The 24,179-nt window shown below is 45.9% G+C and overlaps 1 protein-coding gene and 1 non-coding gene across 3 annotated transcripts in view; one reads left to right on the top strand and one right to left on the bottom strand.

Moving 5' to 3' along the window:
- The window catches only part of vwa8 (von Willebrand factor A domain containing 8), a 474,906-nt gene that overhangs the window by 13,967 nt on the left and 436,760 nt on the right, over positions 1-24,179 (bottom strand). For both annotated transcript variants that reach the window (XM_041211497.1, XM_041211499.1), the window contains 3 exons: positions 23,216-23,324; positions 12,318-12,443; positions 5,690-5,848 (listed from right to left, as the gene is read on the bottom strand). In XM_041211497.1, coding sequence (XP_041067431.1) covers positions 5,690-5,848; positions 12,318-12,443; positions 23,216-23,324 — 394 coding nt within the window. The remainder of the gene's footprint in view (positions 1-5,689; positions 5,849-12,317; positions 12,444-23,215; positions 23,325-24,179) is intronic.
- LOC121291006 lies at positions 19,486-19,592 on the top strand. The gene has a single exon (XR_005945933.1). It is a non-coding gene; the product is annotated as a U6 spliceosomal RNA (small nuclear RNA).

The following is a 24,179-nucleotide window of genomic DNA, read 5'->3' as shown; positions in this document are numbered from 1 at the left end:
CCCATCTGGTTCACTGGTGTCCTTTAGGGTAAGGAAATCTGCCGTCCTTACCTGGTCTGGTCTACATGTGACTCCAGGCCCACAGCAATGTGGTTAAGCCTTAACTGCCCTCTGGAAAGGCCTACCAAGCTATTCAGTGGTATTCAAGAAGGCAGCTCACCACCATCTTCTCAACAGCAATTAGGGATGGGCAATAAATTCTGGCCTTTCCAGTGGCTTCCACATCCTGAGAATTTTTTTAAAACACTCTACTCCCTACTGTAATCACTTCAATAGCTTCCAGCTACACAGTAATTACACATAGAGAAGCTCCAGTATAAACAGAGAACTATTATCACACAGCTTTAATTGAGGGATCCCACAGGATAAGTCATTCATCATCTGCGCACTTGCTGCGATAAAACACCAAAGTGAGCCAAAAAATTGTGCAGCTGAGCCTGGGTGGGGCCACTGATCACACACATTACAGAGTAGTCTGTACACAATAGGCCAGATTCATATAAAGATGGACTTGTTTGGATTCACCCAATCTGGATGTTCTGGCTGCATCAGTTACATATGACTATTAAATCCATTCAAACAATTTCATGCCAACATAGAATTGCAGTGTTCCATCTTAAAAACAGGCTATTTATCCCATTAAATTATGTGCTAATTTGTGTCCCCATGAACTGCCTAGTTAAATCCTTCTCTCTTGAACCAGTTATAGAAGTTAAACAAGTAGAGTTCCAGATTGGACACCCCAAGGATTGCCACATTTTCTTCCTGCTCCCTGCTTATTATTTAGAATTGATTTTCACTCCTTGTCAAGTTCTGAGCAGTTATGCAGTTTCCTCAGATTCAGCGTTGTGAGGGTGGGAATTTGAAGAAAATGTCAGCAGCAGCTTAAAGTTGTTTTGCATGTGTACACATTGTATATGTATGGGTCAGCATGTGTGTGAATTAAGAATGTGCGTGTGTGAGAGTTGAAATGTGTGTGTGGGTTGGAGTGCACGTGCATGTGGTTAGGTATGGGTAAGAGTGCGTGTGCATGTGGATTGCAGTGTGTGTGTGCATGTGTGTGTGTGTGTGTGTGTGTGTGTAGCTTGGAATGCATGTGTGTGTGTGTTTCAACGTTTGTATGTTGGGTTGGAATGTGTGTGCGCGTGTAGTGTTCGTGGGTGTTGGAGTGTGTGTGTGTGCATGTGTGCATTGGAGTATATGTGCGCTTATTGGTTTGCGTGTGTGTCTATGCCTGTGTGAGGTTTGGAATGTGTGTGTGTGGGTTGGAGCATGTGTGTGTGTATGTAGGAGAGTGTGTGTGGGGGTTGGAGCGTGTGTGTGTGGGCTGGAGTGTGTGTGTGGGTTGGAGCGTGTGTGTGTAGGTTGGAGCGTGTGTGTGTGGGTTACAGAGTCTGTGTGGGGGCTGGAGAGTGTGTGTGGGGGTTGGAGTGTGTGTGTGTGTGTGTGGGGGTCGGAGTGTTTGTGCATGTGGGGGTTGGAGTGTAAAAGCGTTTGCTAGGGTGTGTGTGTGTATATGTCTGTGTGGGGATTGGATATGGCAAGTTGGGATAAAATACAGATGTAGGATTGGAGAATGAGAAGTTTAACTTGATGAAGTGAGTTAATAACTTCTTTTTGAACTCGTCTTGGGTCCCTGCTTTCTTTTAAATCCGGTCCTAGCTTGCTGCTAGTTCTTTAATGGAATCTGTTGGGAGCGTATGTCAAGCACAACCCTTGCTGTGTGAAAGTTCTGATAGTCAATGCTGCAGGCTGCAAGTAGTCTGTTCAATTGTTATCCAGCACATTGTGTGCACACAGGCCATTGTCCATTTGCGGCAGCAGCCATCTCCAACCAGAGTGCAAAGAGTCCACTTCTCCCTTCACCCCCTTTGCATTTGAGAAGAATAAGGGGTTGATAGTTCTGGGGAATCGAGTGTGTTTCATTTCTGACCAGTGCCATCATCCAACACACCTAGGTCAGATTGGAATGAAGCAGACTGATCAAAATATACCCCTGGGGCCAAAGTACAGAATCTATCCTCCTGGCTGCAACTTGCCACATCAAAATCATTTATCTTTATGGACAGCTTGAGTGAAACTATAGGACTGATGCCAATTGAGCTGGAGATTGCTAGCTGGCACTGTGATGGCTCCCACAATTCCACTCAGTTGACCAACTGCTATCAAGTGAGAAGGGGAAGATTACCTATCTGATCTGGATGTCGGGATGTGTTAACTTATAGCCTCCATTTTGCTGCTGCTGCACCTCAAGTCATGTTAGGAACTAAACATTTCCAACTCCTGCACTCCTTGGCTGGGATCTTAGCAGCTGGGACTGAGCATCAGAAATCCGCCTGAGCTTATTCACCCAATAAGGTTGATGGAAATTGAAGCTTGCAACCAATGCCATTTTCAAATCAGGATTTGCAAGGTGAGGGGGAACAGAAATGTTCTAATTTCCAAGTGCACAAATGACTGAGATTGGCCTCTGCCACAGAATCCTACACAGAAGTGAGTATTTGGTCTGTTGCGGCTGTGCTGTCCAATTCAGCCCCAGCCTTTTCCCCATCATCCCGCAAGTTAGGGCTCTTCATGTACATGACCAATTGCCCTGTACAAGTTTCTAATGGAATGTGATTCCAGCACCCTTTCAGGTAGTGTGCTTCATACCACAGCAACCCTGTATGTGAAGACATTTCTCATTTCCTCTCTAGTTCTTCTGACTCTTAGTTGAAATCTGAGACCTTCAGTTATTGACTCACTCACTAGAGTAAACTGTTTCCCCCAACTTGCTCAAGTAAAAACCTCTCATAATTTTTTATACCCTTATTAGGTCTCTCCTTTAACCTTCTCTGCTCCAAGGAGAACAAACCCAGTTTCTCCAGTCTCTCCACATTAACTGAAGTTCCTCATTCTTGGGATTTTTTTGGTAAATCTCATCTGCACCATCTCTGAGGCCTCGACATCTTGGTCTTACACAATACTCTATCTGAGGCCGAACTGGTGATCTGTAAAGTTTAACATGACTTCCTTGTTTTTGTAAACAATGTTCCTATTTATAAAGCCAAGACCATCATTCATAGGATGTGTGTGTCACTGGCTGGGTCAGCATTTATTGCCCATCCCTAGTTGCCCTCGAGAAGGTGGTGCTGAGCTAACTTCTTGAATCACTGTAGTCCATACGATGTGGGTATATCCGCAGTGCAGTTAGGGAGGGAGTTCCAGGATTTTGACCCAGCGACAGTGAAGGAACGGCGATATATTTCCAAGTCAGGTTGGTGAGTGACTTGGAGGAGAACCTCCAGGTGGTGGTGTTCTCATCTATCTGCTGCCCTCGTCCTTTTAGATGGTAGTGGTTGTGGGTTTGGAAGGTGCAGTCTAAAGAGCCTTGGTGAATTCCCGCAGTGCAAATTGTCGATGGTACACACTGCTGCAACTGTGCGTCGGTGGAGGAGGGAGTGAATGTTTGTGGATGTGGTGCCAATCAAGTGGGCTGCTTTGTCCTGGACGGTGTCAAGCTTGAACGTTGTGGGACCTGTACACATCAAGGCAAGTGGGGAGTATTCCATCACACTCTTGACTTATGCCTTGTAGATGATGGACAGGCTTTGGGGAGTCAGGAGGTGAGTTACTCGCCACATGATTCCTAGTATCTGACCTGTTCTTGTAGCCACAGTATTTATATGGCTAGTCCAGTTCAGTTTCTGGTCAACTCCCAGGCTAGTGGGGGGTTCAGTGATAGTAATACCTGTGAACATCAAGGGGCGGTGGTTAGATTCTGTCTTGTTGGTGATGGTCATTGCCTGGCACGAATGTTACATGTCACTTGTCAGCCCAAGCCTGGGTATTGTCCAGGTCTTGCTGCATTTGGACACGGACTGCTTCAGTATCTGAGGAATCACAAATGGTACTGAACATCGTGCAATCATCAGCGAACATCCCCACGTCTGACCTTATGATGGAAGGAAGGTCATTGCTGAAGCAGTTGATGATGATTGGGTCGAGGACACTACCCTGAGGAACTCCTGCAGCGATGTCCTGGAGCTGAGATGACTGACCTCCAACAACCACAACCATCTTCCTTTCTGCTACTTATGACTCCAACCAATGGAGAGTTTTCCCCTGATTCCCATTGACACAGTTTTGTAAGGGCTCCTTGATGCCACACTCGGTCAAATGTGGCCTTGATGTCAAGGGCAGTCACTGTCACCTCACCTTGGGAGTTCAGCTCTTTTGTCCATGTGTGAACCAAGGCTGTAATGAGATCAGGAGCTCAGTGGCCCTGGCAGAACCCAAACTGGGCGTCAACGAGCAGGTTATTGATGAGTAAGTACTGCTTGACAGTACTGTTGATGACCCCTTCCATTATTTTCCTGATGATGGGGCGGGAATTGGCCGGGCTGGATTTGTCCTTTTTGTGTACAGGACATACCTGGGCAATTTTCCACATAGCCGGGTAGATGCCAGTGTTGTAAGTGCACTGAAACAGCTTGGCTAAAGGCGCGGCAAGCTCTGGATCACAAGTGTTCAGCACTATTGCTGGAATATTGACAGAGCCCATAGCCTTTGCAGTATCCAGTGCTTTCAGCCGTTTCTTGATATCACGTGGAGTGAATCGAATTGGCTGAAGACTGGCATCTGTGATGCTGGGGACCTACGGAGCAGGTCGAGATGGATCATCCACTCGGCACTTCTGGCTGAAGATTGTTGCAAACGCTTCACCCTTATCTTCCTTCCAGCCTTAACTGCGTTCTAAACCTGTCCTGGCACAATCAAAGATTTCTGAATATATTAATGCATGTGATCCTTAAAAGGAAAAGAAAATATAATATGAAGTTTATTCACGGGGTTTGTGTTATTAAAATCTTTTAAAATCTAATATTTTATTCTTTGGATTTGCACTTGGCAGTCATCACTGACAAGCAGCTGCAGAGGACATTAAGTTCAATAAGATAAAAGGAACTCATATGAACTTATGCATTAAGGAGTCTGAGGGAACAGCTGGCAGCATGTCACAATCCTTGAGACTGAACATCACTTTCAACATCCATTTGTTGCTGTTTGGAGGTAAACATGACAGCCAAATGGTGTAAAGCAAGCTCCCACAAATAGCAATGAGGTTGCAAAGCAAATAATCTGTTTTGGTGGTGTGGATTGAGAAATGAAGGTCCATTAACTACATCTCTGCTTTTCTTCAAACAGTACACCCTAGCAAACATTTCCTCTGAAAGACAGAACATCATCCCCACTATTGGAGGGAAGGAGTATGGATATGGGATGAGGGGACGAGAGCAATCATTAGTACCTTTACAACCATGTAAAACATCACATTATTTGAACTGGTCGCTTGTTACAATTTAAGTTTTGCTTTTTCCCAAATTACTCATAGGAAGCAGAGGAGGCCATTCAGTCCTGCAAGCCTGTTCTACCATTCAATTAGGTCATCACTCAAATATATCTTAACTCCATTTTCTGCCTTGGCTCCATGAAAGGATGGCGGAAGCAGATTCCTTAGCAGCATTCAAAAGGACAAAAAGGGAAGTGTTTGCAGGGCTAGGGAAAAGGGCAAGTAATTGGTTAGCTCTTTCAAAGAGCCAACACGGGCACAAAGGGCTGAATGGTCTCCTCCTGTGCTGTTTGAGTCAAAGGTTGGCATCAACATTCCAAAACGCTAAATCAGCTGGTTGTGTTTAAGAGTGACCTTTACCTTAAATTTATGCTCATAATTTTCAAAGGCTTCCAAAACCATGCAGACTGCCTCCATGGAGCGTTCCAGTCTGCCATCAACTCCATTGAAGCGGTACATGCTGCCAGAGACATCCACTAGCAGCCGCAAGCGCTTGGGTTTCTGCTGGGGACTACCAAGCTGAAGAAACAAGCAAAATGTGTTCAAATAGAGCAGAATCCAAAACAATTCACACAGTGAAGGACACTTCCTTTAAAATAGACATGATGTAAAAGAGAAGAAATGTATTTGTGGAGCAGACCTCCACCTGCCTACCTGTTTACTGGTGACCAGAAGCACAATGAAGGAGTTCTGTTTCAAGTTGACCAGTTTGCAATATGGCTGAGCCTCAGTGGATATTAGCATTTCCTCTTAAAGGAGTAATACCACTTAGATCACATTTGCACTACCCACATTGATATTTAAAACAAAAAAAACACTTACAGCTGTGAGGTCTGAAGCAATTAGTAAACAACTCCCCATAGTGCCCCCCTCAGGGGTTACCTCATAACGAAAGACATCCAAGGAACATTCAGAGGTCATATGTTGGTGTTCAAGATCATCTAGGTGCAATCTGTCATTCAGAAGTGGGCAAGCATTCAGACAAGGTTGGTGCAGTTACCGTTGGCATCCAGATTTGTGGGTGATGGAAATGTGAGGCCCAGTTCAGAGATGAATGAAAACATAATGAAAGGGCTTTCCAGTGTAAGACTTGGGAAACAATTATTGACCATTGGCTGGAAGTTTCCGGTCAATCGGAATCTGCTGTTTTACAAACATTGGGAAGTGTGAAGCCATTACCTTGAGCCCACCACAGCTCTGTACCCTTGCTCCTGATTCCATCCCAACCCCCGCCCCTCCTTGTGGCCGCAGCCTTGGGCAGAACCAGATTGCTGGCAACATTGGCATCATTCCAACATTAGAACCTTGGAAAGGTTGTGAAATAATAAAACTGGTGACTTAGAAAATTGTTAAATTTTTCAGGATATCAAACGTTATTGAGTCAGAGATTTTCTTGGGTTTTGACCCATCTGAACCAGTGTAGCAAATATCAGAAAACCAGGAGGATTCCTTTACTATTGAGGGCACTGACTCTCCCCAACTCTGATTTTCCCACACTTTCCGGGCTCTGGCACTACAGTACAGATGGCTGGAGACACAGAAGAATCTCCTCTTAAAGCTTCCTTTAAACAGATTCCAGGAGACCAGTGAGACAGGAAACCAATGAGTATGCAAGCCAGTGTGAGTGTGCAAGCCAGTGTGAGTGTGCAAGCCAGTGTGAGTATGCAAGCCAGTGAGTATGTGAGTCAGAGTGAATGTGTAAGCCTGCTCCAAACCTTTATGGCATCGATTCCTGCTGATAAAATTGGACCTACGAGTTAATGGGAAATGGATTGATTACCATAAGCACTAGGAGCAGGCTCATAGACTCCAGGCTCCTGTGAGCAGAATAAAAGATTGGTAGCTTAGCACCTGTGCATTTGTCTCTTTTATTCAGGTGAAACAGGTCCTCTGGCTTCACCCATAATTTGGTCTTTAACCTCTCACCCATTTCTTCAGATTGGGGGGTTTGATAATGAGAAACTGTCCGGTTTGAGTTCCAGGTCCTCTGCATCATCATCCAGTTCACTGTGATGATGCCAAAGCTCATCTGAGTCAGACACTAGTGGAGCAAGGGGAAGACATACACGGCTGCAGACATGCTCTTCCTGCCTGTGGGAATGCCCTAGGAAACCCTTCTGGGCTTTGTAACTGGAGTCCCTATTGTTTAAAGCAGGCTAATTTTATCTGACATGGCACTGGCAATATGATGAACTCCTTTAGAGACAGAGCTTCAAAGTTGGAATCTTGACAAAAGAAGTGAAACTCTTCTATCAATTCAGTATGACACTGGGGCTCAGCTTCATGAGGATAAGCTGCTTGGTCTCTGAAGGGGCTCACACTAGAGTGAGCACTGTGTCTAACAAACTAAAGACAGACAATAAATAGACTTCAGAGGAAAAGAAAAAACCTTTACACGCTGACCCATAGCCATAGAAACATTAAGTAATACAAGTTACAATTTTAAGATGCCTAATAAAGAGGTATTATTGGTTGGTAATGTAATAGGAGGCACTGGGTTAAATAGGCCAATTATCCAAATGTTTCACTAACTCTTGAGCCTCTTTAACCTGAAGCAAATGCCAAGGAATTAAATAGCCTTGTTTGAATTACTTGTCAAGTTTTGAGAAAGTCCTCGGCAAAAAACGCCAGGGTTCAGGATAATTTGAAACTAAAGCTCTTCCAGATGTAGTATTTACAGTCAAAATGGTGAATATGACTCAGCCTAGAACAACACCTGTTATTTATCAGTGGGAAGTGAACAGTTCTGATGGTTAGCTTTAGGGCTTATTTTTGTAACTAACAGTTTCTAGAGAAACAATGGCCCAAAATCTTGCTGGAACAAGGCAACCCATGGGATGACCGGTCAGTAGACCAATTCCCTGCACCCTTCAGCTTGAAATCCTTTCCCAGTGGATTAAGAAACAGGGGAATGACGGAGAAGGAAATCAGGTGAATTAAAGTCAAGCCAGGAGAGAAAGAGAAATGGAGAGAAAGAAAGATGGGTTGAGAGAGAGAGAGAGGGACAAGAAAAAAAAGACAGATAAGTAAAGATAAAAAAAATCACAGAATTGTTACAGCATAGGAAGCCATTCAGCCCGTCATATCTACATATTTTGACTGAACTAGCAGAATAGATGAGGGAGAACCAGTGGATGTGGTGTATTTGGATTTTCAGAAAGCTTTTGATAAGAGGTTAGTGTGTAAAATTAAAGCACACGGGGCTGGGGGTAATACATTGGCATGAATTGAGAATTGGTTGGCAGACAGGAAACACAGAGTAGAAATAAGTGGGTCTTTTTCAGAATGGCAGGCGGTGACTAGTGGGGTACCGCAGGGATAGTGCTTGGGCCCCAGCTATTCACAATATATATCAATGATTTGGATGAGGGGGCCAAATGTAATATTTCCAAGTTTGCTGATGACACAAAACTAGGTAGGAATGTGAGTGTGAGGAGGATGTTAAGACGCTTCGAGGCGATTTAGATAAGTTGAGTGAGTGGGCAAATACATGGCAGATGCAGTATAAGTGTGAAGTTAACCACTTCAGTAGGAAAAACAGAATGGCAGAGTATTACTTAAATGGTGATAGATGGGGAAATGTTGATGTACAAAGGGACCTGGGTGTCCTTGTACACCAATCACTGAAAGCAAGCGTGCAGGTGCAGCAAGCAGTCAGGAAGGCAAATGGTATGTTGGCCTTCATTGCGAGAGGACTTGAGTACAGAAGCAAGGATGTCTTACTGCAGCTGTACAGGGCCTTGGTGAGACCACACCTGGAGTATTGTGTGCAGTTTTGGTCTCCTAATCTAAGAAAGGATATACTTGCCATAGAGGTAGTGCAGCGAAGCTCACCAGACTGATTCCTGGGATGGCAGAATTGTGGCACAAGGAGAGATTGGGCCGACTAAGCCTGTATTCACTGGAGTTTAGAAGAATGAGAGGGGATCTCATTGAAACGTATAAAATTTTGACAGGCTTGGACAGACTGGATGCAGGGATGATGGTTCCTTTGGCTGAGGGGTCGTGGTGCCTAGGACAAGGAGTCACGGTCTCAAGATACAAGGTAGACCATTTAGGACTGAGATGAGGAGAAACTTCCTCATTCAAGAGGGTGGTGAACCTGTGGAATTCTCTACCACAGAGGGCTGTGGAGGCCAAGTCACTGAATATATATGTAAGGAGGAAATAGATAGATTTCTAGACTCTAAAGGCATCAAGGAGTATGGGGGAGAGAGTTGGACTATGGTGTTGAGACAGACGATCAGCCATGACCATATTGAATGGCAGAGCAGGCACAAAGGGCTGAATGACCCATGCCTGGTTCTAGTTTCTATGAATCAGCACCTAGTGTCACTCCCACGCCGCCTTCTTGTAACCCTTCACATTCTTCCTTCTCAGATAATAATCCAATTCCCTTTTTAATGCCTCGATTGAGCGTGTCTCCAGCACACTCTCAGGCAGTGCATTCCAGATCCTAACCTCGACTGACCCTGTCTCCAGCACACTCTCAGGCAGTGCATTCCAGATCTTAACCACTCGATTGATCCTGTCTCCACTGCACTTGCAGGCAGTGCATTCCAGGTCCTAACCACTTGATTGACCCTGTCTCCACCACACTCTCAGGCAGTGCATTCCAGGTCCTAACCCCTCGATTGACCCTGCCTCCATCACAATCTCAGGCAGTGCATTCCAGGTCCTAACCACTCAATTGACCCTGCCTCCATCACAATCTTAGGCAGTGCATTCCAGATCCTAACCCCTCGATTGACCCTGTCTCCACCACACTCTCAGGCAGTGCATTCCAGGTCCTAACCACTCGATTGACCCTGTCTCCGCCATACTCTCAGGCAGTGCATTCCAGGTCCTAACCACTCAATTGACCCTGTCTCCGCCATACTCTCAGGCAGTGCATTCCAGGTCCTAACCACTTGACTGACCCTGCCTCCACCACACTCTCGGGCAGTGCTTTCCAAATGCTAACCACTTGCTGTGTGAAGAAATTTCTCATGTCTGCAATGTTTCTTTTGGCAATCATCTTAAATCTTAAATACCTTAAACCTAAAACTAGGAAGCTTTAAAATTTAACTTCTTAAAGTCTCCAAGAAGAGATTGAACAGTTTAAATAGTTGCCTTCTGAGAAGTTGATTGACATTGCAGCAATTATCACCTCATTAAAAGATAATTACAGTGTTAGGTTCCAACATTAACAATGGCAAGTTTATTGAACAATTATGTGCAAATCCAACAAACCCTTAAAATAGCAAGGATACCAAGGCTGAGATGCTTTTTGTGTGGAGTAGCGTAAATCAAGCTGCAGGTTCTGGAGAATCGCAACTTTTAACCTCTCTCTTCTCCTGAACAGGCTTGTCAATTTGCAAACACTTTTCCAAAAAAATTCCCAATGTGATTTATAGACTGATTACCAAATATCTAAAAAGTAAGATCCCAGTGGATTCTATGGAATAATGATAATCAGGGGCAAGAGGTAGGTTAGTAGAGGATTAAGTGACAAGCAGTGGAGGGATAATATTTGGAGGGACAATATTTGGAGGGACAGGTGGAGGAGGGACAGCTTGTGGAGGGTCAGGTGGAGGAGGGACAGCTTGTGCAGGGACAGGTGGAGGAAGAACAGTTTTTGGAGGGACAGGTGGAGGAGACAGCTTGTGGGGAGACAGATGGAGGAGGGACAGCTTGTGGGAAGACAGATGGAGGAGGGACAGCTTGTGGGGAGACAGGTGGAGGAGGCACAGCTTGTAGGGGGACAGGTGGAGGAGGGACAGCTTGTGGGGGGACAGGTGGAGGAGGCACAGCTTGTGGCGGGACAGGTGGAGGAGGCACAGCTTGTGGGGGGACAGGTGGAGGGACAGCTTGTGGCGGGACAGGTGGAGGAGGGACAGCTTGTGGGGGGACAGGTGGAGGAGGCACAGCTTGTGGGGGGACAGGTGGAGGAGGGACAACTTGTGGGGAGATAGGTGGAGGAAGGACAGTTTGTGGAGGGACAGGTGGAGGAGAGACAGCTTGTGGGGGGACAGGTGGAGGAGGGACAACTTGTGGGGGGACAGGTGGAGGAGAGACAGCTTGTGGGGGGACAGGTGGAGGAGAGACAGCTTGTGGGGGGACAGGTGGAGGAGAGACAGCTTGTGGGGGACAGGTGGAGGAGGGACAACTTGTGGGGAGACAGGTGGAGGAGGGACAGTTTGTGGGGGGACAGGTGGAGGAGGGACAGCTTGTTGGGGGACAGGTGGAGGACGGACAGCATGTGGGGGGACAGGTGGAGGAAGGACAGTTTGTGGAGGGACAGGTGGAGGAGAGACAGCTTGTGGGGGGACAGGTGGAGGAGGGACAACTTGTGGGGGGACAGGTGGAGGAGGGACAGCTTGTGGGGGGACAGGTGGAGGAGGGACAGCTTGTGGGGGGACAGGTGGAGGAGGGACAGCTTGTGGGGGGACAGGTGGAGGACGGACAGCATGTGGGGGGACAGGTGGAGGAGGGATAACTTGTGGCGGTACAGGTGGAGGAGGGACAGTTTGTGGAGGGACGGGTGGAGGAGAGACAGCTTGTGGGGGGACAGGTGGAGGAGGGACAGCTTGTGGGGGGACAGGTGGGGGACGGACAGCATGTGGGGGGGACAGGTGGAGGTAGGACAGTTTGTGGGGGGACAGGTGGAGGAGGGACAGCTTGTAGGGGGACAGGTGGAGGAGAGACAGCTTGTGGGGGGACAGGTGGAGGAGGGATAGCTTGTGGGGTGACAGGTGGAGGATTATAGCTTCCTCCATTTTGTCATTTAATTACGAATAAACGGGGGTTCCTCTAAGGTTATGTTCCCAAGTCACAGCCAGGACTATGTGTATTATTAAAATAGTTCAGTGATTTAGTCTACAGTGTATGAAAGCTTTCATTTCACTCCTGATGCAAGAGGTAAGTGACTGGCTCTATGCTCCACAGAAAATGACAGCCAATTCCTAACCTCACCAATCAAAACTGGTTTCTTTCCCCTCAGACTCACTTCGGGCTCCAGTTCTCCTCTTCGCTTATAAATTGCCTTCTCTCCTGTCAAGCCATCGATTATTTTGGTGTCGTCGAGCTCTCCAATTGACTGGTGCCGTAGCCATTGTCTCTCTTTGCCTTTTGCCTGTTAAAGACATGAAGAATGAAGGTCATTTGGTGAAGTTCTCTTCAGCTATTTTTTATTCATTGACAGGATGTGGGCATCACTGGCTTGGCCAGCATTTATTGCCCATCCCTAATTGCCCTTGAGAACAGCTGCAGTCCATGAATACAGCTCACCACCACCTTCTCAAGGGCAATTAGGGATGGGCAATAAATGTTGGCCAAGCCAGCGAAGCCCACATCCCGTGAATAAATAAACAAATCTACACAGCCACACCCCTTGTTTCAATTAGAAATATTTTATAAAAAGTGTTTGTTTTAAAAAAAAACAACAGAACCCTCCTATGGGGTTGTTTAAAATAAGCTGCATTTTCATGAGTTGTGATAGTTGCAGTGTCCATATAAACACTAATTCCATAGAATGTATAGCAGGCAAACAGGCAACTTGGCCCATCAGATCAATGCTGGTGTCTATACTGAAACTGAGCTTCCTCCAATCTTAAAAAAACTAAAACTAAAAATAAAAATACCTGGAAAAACTCAGCAGGTCTGGCAGCAACTGCGGAGAGGAATAGAGTTAACGTTTCGAGTCTGTATGACTCTTCAACAGAACTAAGGTTGGGGCGGCGGCGTGGGTAGAGCTGGATAGAGGGCCAGTGATAGGTGGAGATTGCCAAAAGATGTCATAGACAAAAGGACAAAGAGGTGTTGGAGGTGTTGATATTATCTAAGGAATGTGCTAATTCAGGGTAGAAAGCAGGACAAGCAAGGTACAGATAGCCCTAGTGGGGGTGGGGTGAAGGAATCGAAATAGGCTAAAAGGTAGAGATAAAACAATGGATGGAAATACATTTAAAAATAATGGAAATAGGTGGGAAAAGAAAAATCTATATAAATTATTGGAAAAAAAAGGGGGGGGATCGGAAAGGGGGTGGGAATGGAGGAGAGAGTTCATGATCTAAAATTGTTGAACTCAATATTCAGTCCGGAAGGCTGTAAAGTGCCTAGTCGGAAGATGAGGTGCTGTTCCTCCAGTTTGCGTTGAGCTTCATTGCAGCAATGCAGCAGGCCAAGGACCGACATGTGGGCATGAGAGCAGGGTGGAGTGTTGAAATGGCAAGCGACAGGGAGGTCTGAGTCATGCTTGTGGACAGACCGAAGGTGTTCTGCAAAGCAGTCACCCAGTCTGCATTTGGTCTCTCCAATGTAGAGGAAACCGCATTGGGAACAAAGAATGCAGTAGCCTAAATTGAGGGAAGTGCAAGTGAAATGCTGCTTCACTTGAAAGGAGTGTTTGGGCCCTTGGACAGTGAGGAGAGGGAAAGTAAAAGGGGCAGGTGTTGCACCTTCTGCGGTTGCATGGGAAGGTGCCGTGGGAGCGGGTTGAGGTGTGGGGGGTGATGGAGGAGTGGACCAGGGTGTCCCGGAGGGAACGATCCCTGTGGAATGCCGCCAGGAGGGTGAAGGGAAGATGTGTTTGGTGGTGGCATCATGCTGGAGTTGGCAGAAATGGCGGAGGATGATCCTTTGAATGCGGATGCTGGTCAGGTGATAAGGTGGTTGACAGGGCCCTCAACTGTGTCCAGCCCATCTCCCGCGCATCCGCCCTCACACCTTCCTCTCCTTCCCAGAACCATGAGAGGATGCCCCTTGTCCTCACTTATCACTCCACCAGCCTCTGCATTCAAAGGATCATCCTCCGCCATTTCCGCCAACTCCAGCATGATGCCACCACCAAACACATCTTCCCTTCACCCCTCCCTGGCAGCATTCCGCAGGGATCATTCCCTCTGGGACACCCTGGTCCACTCCTCCATCACTCCTTACACCTCAACCCCCTCCCACGGTACCTTCCCATGCAACCGCAGAAGGTGCAACACCTGCCCCTTTACTTTCCCTCTCCTCACCATCCAAGGGCTCAAACACTCCTTTCAAGTGAAGCAGCATTTCAGTTGCACTTCACTCAATTTAGTCCACTGCATTCGTTGCTCCCAATGCAGTTTCCTCTACACTGGAGAGAACAAACGCAGACTGGGTGACAGCTTCGGTCAGTCTGCAAGCATGACCCAGGCTTCCCTGTCACTTGCCATTTCAACACTCCACCCTGCTTTCATGCCCACCGCAAACTGGAGGAACAGCACCTCATCTTCTGACTAGGCACTTTACAGCCTTCCAGACTGAATATTGAGTTCAACAATTTTAGATCATGAACTCTCTCCTCCATCCCTACCCCCTTTCCGATTCCCCCCCTTTCTTTTCCAATAATTTATATAGATTTTTCTTTTCCCATCTATTTCCATTATTTTTAAATGTATTTCCATCCATTGTTTTATCTCCACCTTTTAGTCTATTTCGATTCCTTCACCCCACCCCACCCCCACTAGGTCTATCTGTACCTTGCTTGTCCTGCATTCTACCCTTAATTAGCACATTCCTTAGATAAAATCATCAACTTCAACACCTCTTTGTCCTTTTGTCTATGGCATCTTTTGGCTATCTCCATCTATCACTGGCCCTTTATCCAGCTCTACTTGTCCCACCTCTCCTTAAACCAGCTTATATTTCACTTCTTTTCTATTTTTGCTTAGTTCTGTTGAAGAGTCATACGGACTTGAAATGTTAACTGTGTTCCTCTCCACAGATGCTGCCAGACCTGCTGAGTTTTTCCAGGTATTTTTATTTTGGATTTCCAGCATCCACAGTTTATTGCTTTTTTCCTCCAATCTTACTTCATCCCACCTAACACCATATCCTTCTATTCCTTTCCTCCTCATGAACTTATTTAGTTTCACCTTACCCTGCACTATCTGCCTCCATTACTCCCTGTGGTAACAAGTTTCATGTTCTCATCCTTCTCTGCATAAAGATATTTCTTCAGAATTGCCTATTGAGTTTATTGGAATCTCTGTTACTTATGGTCCCTTGTTTTGGACTCCCCCACAAATGTCAACAAATAAGTTGATTAGAGATTGCAAATGTTCAACCAATGCTTGAATATCTGCAACTGGAGCTCATAAGAAGCTGGCTATTTCCAATGAGCAAATGGAGACTGAACAAAGAGAGACATGTTGGGTGATACTGGAAACTAGCAAGTGAGGCAGTGATCATTCAGGCTGAATCAAAGTACGTGGTAAGTTCAACACTCTCAGGTCATTACAAGCAGTAGTGCTGGAGCATAGCACGGCTCAAAGAGTCAGGGTTACAGGGTTGTAGCCCTACTTGTGATGTGATGCTCGCCTGGAGCCTTGCTCTCCATTGGGAGAGCTGAGGTTGGTCGTGGAACTTTTGGAACCCCCTGTAAAGGGGAAATGTCCAGTCTGAAAGGATGGTGGGAACAGGTTCAACAATAACTTTCAAGAGGAAATTTGAGAAACAAGCTACGCAGAAAGAGCAGATGAATGGCATAATCGGAGGGAGTTTTGAAAGAACTAGCACAGGTATAATAGGTTGAATGGCCTTCTTCTGTGCCATGGCATTCTAGGTCTAAAGGAAGTTTCACTGGGAAGGAGGAACGGGAAACAAAGGACTTATTAACATAAGACAAAAAAGTGCTGTTTGAACTGCAAATATTTTGCAATGTGTTTTGTGCTGATTCAAACAATGATTAAACTTTTGATTCCAGCAACTGTATTGTACAGAGCAGCTGGACCAGCAAAGGCAAACCTGATTGCAGCTTACCAGCTTTGGGAGGGTGAAAGCGCAGGGAAGGAACATGGTAACTGATTTGCATATTTAGGCAGCCTCCCAACTGTTTCGGGTGGGCCTGCTGCTTAACAATTCACAGCTGCCCACTTAATAATTGCATCAAGCAGGCCTCAAAGGAGCATCCATGACTTGCAACACCCTGATTTTTAACTGCCTGCCATTTGTTTTCGGCTTAGACCCAAGGTAGCTGGTAGTTGAAAACCACACCCCCTATATTCAGAAATAATTCACAATCACTTGCACCAAGTCCCATTTACCCCTGTGCTCGCTTGGCCTAAATAGCCAAGTGGTTATGGTACTGGGTTTGTAAACCTAAGATCAAGAGTTCAAATCTCACAATGGCAAACTATGAAACAATGTAACTTCATCTGAAAGGAACAGATGGAAGTGTGTTTGTACTCGAAAGAGTTACATACAAGCGGTGTCCCAGCTGTCCCCTATTTATGGCTTGGCCTAAATAGCCAAGTGGTTATGGTACTGGGTTTGTAACCCCAAGATCAGGAGTTCAAATCTCACAGTGGCAAACTATGAAATAAGCTTGGCCTAAATAGCCAAGTGGTTATGGTACTGGGTTTGTAACCCCAAGATCAAGAGTTCAAATCTCACAATGGCAAACTGTGAAACATGTAACTTCATCTGAAACAGATGGAAACAGGTTTGTACTCGAAAGAGTATCAAGAGTTCAAATCTCACAATGGCAAACTATGAAACAATGTAACTTCATCTGAATAAACAGATGGAAATGGGTTTGTACCCGAAAGAGTTACTGGGTTTGTAACCCCAAGATCAAGAGTTCAAATCTCCCAATGGCAAACTATGAAACAATGTAACTTCCGAGGTCGAGTTCTGGTCATAAACCAGCTGATCGCCGCCATGTTGTGGTATCGGCTGGTCACTTTGACCCCTCCCCCGGACTTTGTCACAAGAATCCAGAGATTGTTAGTTATTCTTCTGGGACAAAAGATTGCACTGGGTCGCTGCTGAGGTTCTGAGTCTCCCGCTTAGGGAGGGTGGTCAGGCGTTAGTGTGCCTACGCACACAGGTGGCGACCTTCCACCTTCAGACCCTGCAGCGATACCTCTACGTCGAGCCTCCTCCTAGATGGTGTGCCCTGATGACGTATTTCTTCCGTCAGGTGCACGGCCTGAATTATGACATGCAGCTCCTGTTTATAGAACAGCTGGGCCTCGGTGGCTCCTTGCAGGCGTTGCCCGTCTTTTACCAGGACCTGATCAAAGTCTGGAAAGTGGTAGCCTCGCGACGCAGCTCTCCCCTGTCAGAAGTAGCGGCTATCGTCAGAGAGCCGCTGCTCAGGAATCCGCCCCTCCGTCCTTTTCAGTGGTTGGCGGAGAGGAGGGCTGTGGCCGCAGGGGTGACCAGGATCGGGGACGTGCTGGGTGGCGGAGGACTGGGCTGGATGCTCCCGCAGGAGTTGGCGCGACGCACGTCTGTGAGTGTCCAGGTTGCAGCCGATGCCATCCAAGACCTGAGAACGGTCATGCTCAGACACGACGTTATTTTGGGTCTTGAGGTGGCCCAGGTGCACGGTGGTCTTCCGTCTGAGCGTTCCCCTGTTCGGACAGAATTCCACATTGGCCCCAAGCCCCAAACCCTCCCTCGGGTGCTGGTGCCCCGCAATATGAGCCGCCTCGGGGACATGCCCTCCGTGCCTTTTAGCACGGCAAGGAGGGGCTTTTTGTACGGACTGCTGCTGCACACCTTCCATTTTCTCGCCCTTGTCCGTCGCCTGGACACGCCCTGGCGTGCCTTGTTGCCGTCCGGCGGTGGAGGCCCCCGATGGGAGGCCCTCTACGGACGTGTCCTCCCCCTTTCTATCGGGGACCTGGGTTGGAGGGTGTTGCATGCAGCAGTCCCCTATAATAAGAGGATGCATAGGTTCACGGACTCTCAGGACACGTGCCCTTTTTGCGGTCTTGTGGAGTCCGTGGACCATGTATACATAGGGTGTTGTAGGCTGCACTCCCTTTTTAGTTACTTGAAAAACCTTTTATTGATGTTTTGTTTGCACTTCAGCCCCACGCTCCTGATCTATGGGCACCCGGTGCGGAAGGGGGTCGGGAAGGAGGAGGACCTCCTCGTGAACCTGCTCCTGGGCCTGGCCAAGTTGGCCATTAACAGGTCCAGGCAGCGGGCGATCGACGGGGGAGTCCCGCCCGATTGTTTGTCCCTTTTCCGCGGCTACGTTCGCTGCCGGATGTCCCTGGAGAGGGAGCACGCGGTGTCTGCTGACACTCTCGAGGCCTTCCGTGCTTGGTGGGCACCGTGGGGACTGGGGTGTTTTGTTGACCCCTTTAATCACATTTTGATTTAAAGTTTGTAAGGTTCCTTTAAACTTTGTCCTTGGTTTTACAGCTGGCCTGAATTAGGGGCTGTGCCTGATTTATCCCAATTTTGTTGATTTGGTTTTCATTTAAAAGATTATCAAGAGTTCAAATCTCACAATGGCAAACTATGAAACAATGTAACTTCATCTGAATAGAAACAGATGGAAACATGTTTGTACTCGAAAGAGTTACCCCTGTGCTCCGTTTGGCCTAAATAGCCAAGTGGTTATGGTACTGGGTTTGTAACCCCAAGATCAAGAGTTCAAATCTCACAATGGCAAACTATGAAACAATGTAACTTCATCTGAATAGGAACAGATGGAAACGTGTTTGTACTCAAAAGAGTTACAAACTCGGGGTTCTTTAGCTTGGCCTAAATAGCCAAGTGGTTATGGTACTGGGTTTGTAACCCTGAGATCAAGAGTTCAAATTACACAATGGCAAACTACGAAACAATGTAACTAGAGGCTTGGCCTAAATAGCCAAGTGGTTATGGTACTGGGTTTGTAACCCCAAGATCAAGAGTTCAAATCTCACAATGGCAAACTATGAAACAATGTAACTTCATCTGAATAGAAACAGATGGAAACGTGTTTGTACTCGAAAGAGTTACCCCTGTGCTCGCTTGGCCTAAATAGCCAAGTGGTTATGGTACTGGGCTTGTAACCCCAAGATCAAGAGTTCAAATCTCACAATGGCAAACTATGAAACAGTGTAACTTCATCTGAAACAGATGGAAACGGGTTTGTACTCGAAAGAGTTACCCCTGTGCTCACTGATCAACACTGGCTCTCAGCCTGGCATTGCCTTGATTTTAAAATTCTCATCCTTGTTTTCAAATCTCTCCATGGCTTCACCCCTCCCTATCTCTGTAATCTCCTTTAACACCACAACCCTCTGAGATCTCTGCACTCCTCCATTCTGACCTCTTGCGCATCCCTGATTTTAATCACTCCACCTGAGTCTTTGCCAGTCTGGAACCTCCCTAAACCTCTTCACCTTTCTCTCCTCATTGTGCTCGCTTCGGCAGCACATATATTAAAACTGGAACGATACAGAGAAGATTAGCATGGCTCCTGCGCAAGGATGACACGCAAATTTGTGAAGCTTTCCATATTTTAGACTTACAAAACATTTCTCTCCTCATTTAAGACACTGCTTAAAACCTACTTCATTGACCATGCTTTTGGACATCTGCCCTAATATTTCTTAATGTGGGTGGATGTGAAATTTCATCATAGAATTTTGTCTTACTTCCTTAAAGTGTTTTGGGATGTTTCACACTGTTAACAGCACCATATAAATGCCAGTTAAAAGCAAAATACTGTGGATGCTGGAAACCTGAAACAAAAACAGAAAATGCTGGAAAAACTCAGCAGGTCTGACAGCATCTGTGGAGAGAGAAACAGAGTTAATGTTTCGAGTCTGCAATACACTTCTATATTAGTCTGATGATTGAGTACAACCTTGCACATAGCACCGGCTGAGCTGAAAATGGTTCCAGACCGAGTTAGTAATGGTTATTTTCCAACACTTTATTTCTGGAGAGTCAGCATTAATTTATGTATGAGAAGGCTATCAGTCTTCAATGGAATAAAATTAACTTTAACCTGATTAAATAAAAAGAACAGATCTCCTTTTGCAGTGTTTACTGTAATGTGGAGCCCACGTTGAGGCAGTGTGTAAGTGTGGCTCAGTGGACAGCACTTTGCCTCCGAGTCAGCAAAACGTGGGTTCAAATTCCACAAGATCTACACCTACATTTGCAGTGCAGTACTGAAGGAGTGCTGCACTGTTGGAGGTGCTGTCTTTCAGATAAGAATTTAAACTGAGGTGGATATAAAAGATCCCATGGTGATATTTTGAAGATGAGTACAGTACAGAAGTTCTTCTTGGCCCACGTTCAACATTTAAAACACCACTAAAAAATATCTGGTCATTATCACTTAGCTGGGAGCTTGTGGGAGCTTGCTGTGCCCAAGTTGGCGACTGAGTTTCCTACTTCACAACAATCACGACGCTTCAAAAGTACTTAACTGTCTGCAAGGTGTTTTGGGATATCCTGAGGCCGTGAAAGGCACTACATAAATGCAAATCCATTTTCCTTTCATGACAATAACTAGGCTTGGGCCTTAGGGCTGATGGTGCCAGATTTCTATGGGGGTTACCCTGCTTCTGACCTGTAGCCATTTAATATTTACTTGTAATTTGCTGCACAGCCAGGTAGAGGCTCCATGAGAAGACAGAAAGGAAGTTCAGCAGCAGTGTCAATCAAGAGTAGAATGGGAACGAGGGAGTTGAAGTGAATTGGATAAATATTTGAAAAGTGAGAATATTAAAGGACATGATCTTATTGAATGGCGGAGCAAGCGCAGGGGCCGAGTGGCCTACTCCCACTCCTTGTTCATATGTAAGGGCAGGAAATGGAACTGGACTACATAGCTCCAGTTAATGAGCTAGTACTGGTACGGGGCTGAGTGACCTCCTTTGCTGGAAATTCTATGACGCAGAAGTGCCATTTAGAAGTTGATGCCAGAAGTCATCATGCTAAGGTCAGATATAAAGGGTTACAAGGGACTGTAAACTACTGGGTTTCAGCTAATCTGAATTGGCTGCATGTGCTGGTGTATAACCTGCTGACGACACTGGATGTAAAACGGAACTGTCCACTGATGTTCTATTCATCTGGCTCAGAATAAAAATAACATTTGTAATTTGTTGTCAGTCATTATCGTTGCTCCAGTGATCAACAATGCCATGGAAACAATTTAAACAGAGACAAGGCAGCTGCAGACTTGTAACCTGTAGTAACCTCTTGTGTGCTGTGGTCCTTAATGGAAATTGGTTGCAGCTGACTGTGCTCAGGATTACATCAAATGGAGGAGGAGGTGCAATGCAAAAGAACTGTGACAGTCAGGCTTCAGGAAAGTGGCACTCTCACAAATCTTAACAATCTGAGTCACTGCTTTCAATTAAAATAATGATGTGCGAGCTCACTTTTCGTGTTAAAGTTGTTGAGCTTCACAATGTTGTGAGGCAAATGGGGTGTGATGGCAAGCATTTCAAGAGATGACAGATTCATCGTTAACTGAAGTCCCAGTTGGTGATTATCTTCCAGCTGCACACTGTTCTCAGTTCTGAGCTGGTGGTCGTTCCAGCCTGAAGGCACTTTCTGTTCAATAATTACTTTTCATCACCTGGGTGTATGAACATCAAGTTCTGTCCCACTATTTACCTCCTCGGCTTCAAAACACTCACTCATTAATGCTGACTTCAGTACAATTACCCAGCCTATGTTATCTATGCGCTAATAATATGCAGACATCCAGTTGGCTGTTTTGATCTGACAACTTCTGCACTTTTATTCAATGATGAGAACACTTTGAAAATGTCCTGTGCATTTTCTCAAACAAAGCACTGAAGGAAAACATCACTGCTTGAACCCTTTACGCTCCTCACTCTCCCAAGGGACGGAAAAACAACTACTAAAACAAGAAGAGACTTGGAATATGAGCCCACAGATTTCACCAGCATGAAGTGTGCAAACAATGGTAGGGAAAGCATGTGTTCAGGAACTTGCTGCCTCTCCATCTGCTCTACGCTTTGCACAGACTTTTCTTTCCTAATGACAATTGAGCTCTCTCACACAAGACCGTGCATGAACAGCAGAGACCTGCTCCTCTCCAGCAATATGCAGCTAGGCACTCGCGACCAACATATCGGGCAGATCAATAACCCATTCCCAAGCAGCAGTGAAGATGCTTTCACTTGAAGACTGTCGCCAAATGCCAAGTTTATCGAAAGTAAAGCTGGAATGGATGGAAGGCTCTTTGGAGACTAAAACTGTCCATCTAAAACCCTTCCTGTGTACTGGACAGAGACAGAGTCAGAGACAACAAGGTGATGAGGACCATTATAAAACAAATCATTGGCATCTTGAAATGGTGCTTCGAGTGCAATGACAGGTTAGGAGTGCCTTACAGTACAAGATCTCCAAGATTAATGCCATCTCCTGCACAATGATAACTTGTATTATGCTATTAGAACACAATCAGGAATTACTGCTCCACAGCAACATGTTGTATATTCGACTAACCCCTTGTGTGGAAAAAGGTTTTAATTTCTATATGCTTCCGCCACTGAATTGATTATTATTGATTCATTGACCAGCAAAATTCTTTTTTCATTATTTATCCTCTCATAAATATCCCCTTCAATCCCCACACCCTTTAATACCCCACCCAGTCTAATCCCACTCTCCCCCTCACTCCCCACAACCTTTAATATCCCACCCAGTCTAATCCTACTCACCTGCTCACTCCCCACACCTTTTAGTATCCCACCCAGTCTAATCCCACTCCCCCCTCACATCCTACACCTTTTAATATCCCACCCAGTTTAACCCCTCTCTCCCATATTCTTTAATATCCCACCCAGACTAAATCCACTCTCTTCCTCTCCCAACATCCTTTAATACCCCACCCAGTCTAATCCCACTCTCCCCCTAACTCCCCACAACCTTTAATATCCCACTCAGTCTAATCCCTCTCTCTCACATTCTTTAATATCCCACCCAGTCTAAATACACTCTCCCCCTCACTCCCCATGCCCTTTAGTATCCCACTCACTCCCCACACCCTTTAATATCCCACCCAGTCTAATCTCACTCTCCCTGACTCCCCATACCCTTTAATATCCCAGTAAATCTAATCCCTTCTGTGTAAAATGTTGAGCTTCACTTTACCTGCAGGCTGTCGAGAATGACTCGTATTGATTGGACCTGTCTCCGAATGGCCCTTGAAAACCTCTCGTATGTAGCTGCATCATATTCACTCATATGAATTTCCTTCAACCTGCAGTCAAAACAAAGAAGAATATTGGCTGTCGGCTGCTCAAGTACAAATATGTCTACAATACTAAAGAAATAGAAAGGAAATGTAAAGCCTGGTTTAAAACGCTGCCCAGCTGATGCATTTCAATTCATCACTGCATTAAAACTCTGAGGTGGTGGCATAGTCATTGGATTGGTAATCCAGAGACCCAGGGTAATGGCGACCCGGATTCAAATCCTGCCACGGCAGATGATGGAATTTGAATTCAATAAAAACCTGTAATTAAAAGTCTGATGATGACCATGAAACCATTGTCGATTGTCGTAAAAACTCATCTGGTTCACTAATGCCCTTTAGGGAAGGAAATCGGCTGTCATTACCTGTCTGGCCTACATGTGACTCCAGACCCACAGTAATGTGGTTGACTCCTAAATGCCTTCATAACAAGGGCAATTAGGGGTTGGGCAATAAATGCTGGCCTAGCCAATGATGCCCACGCCCATGAATGAATTTTTAAAAAAATTCAGGTAACTTACTGGACAGATATGTGACTCTTCCTAAATGAGGACTCGAAACGTCAACTTTGCTCTTCTCCACCGTTGCTGCCAGACCTGCTGAGTTTTTCCAGGTATTTCTGTTTTTGTCTTCCTAAATAATGATGGGTGTCAAATCGCCATCTAATCGATCAATTAATTCTGAGCTGGCTCAATTCCACTTTTATGAGTTGCCGACCAATATTTGTAGAAGCAGTACAGTACCATTCAGCCCCTTCAGCCTGTCCTGCTATCCATTAGATCTTAGATCATGTGCGCCTCAATTCCATTTACCTAGCTTTGCTGTATATCTGTCAGTATCCTTGCCAAATGAAAATCTACC

This window comes from Carcharodon carcharias, chromosome 18, assembly GCF_017639515.1.
Source record: "Carcharodon carcharias isolate sCarCar2 chromosome 18, sCarCar2.pri, whole genome shotgun sequence".
NCBI lineage: Eukaryota > Metazoa > Chordata > Chondrichthyes > Lamniformes > Lamnidae > Carcharodon > Carcharodon carcharias.
Note: the sequence above shows the minus strand (reverse complement) of the source record. Positions and strands in the feature narration are given on the sequence as shown.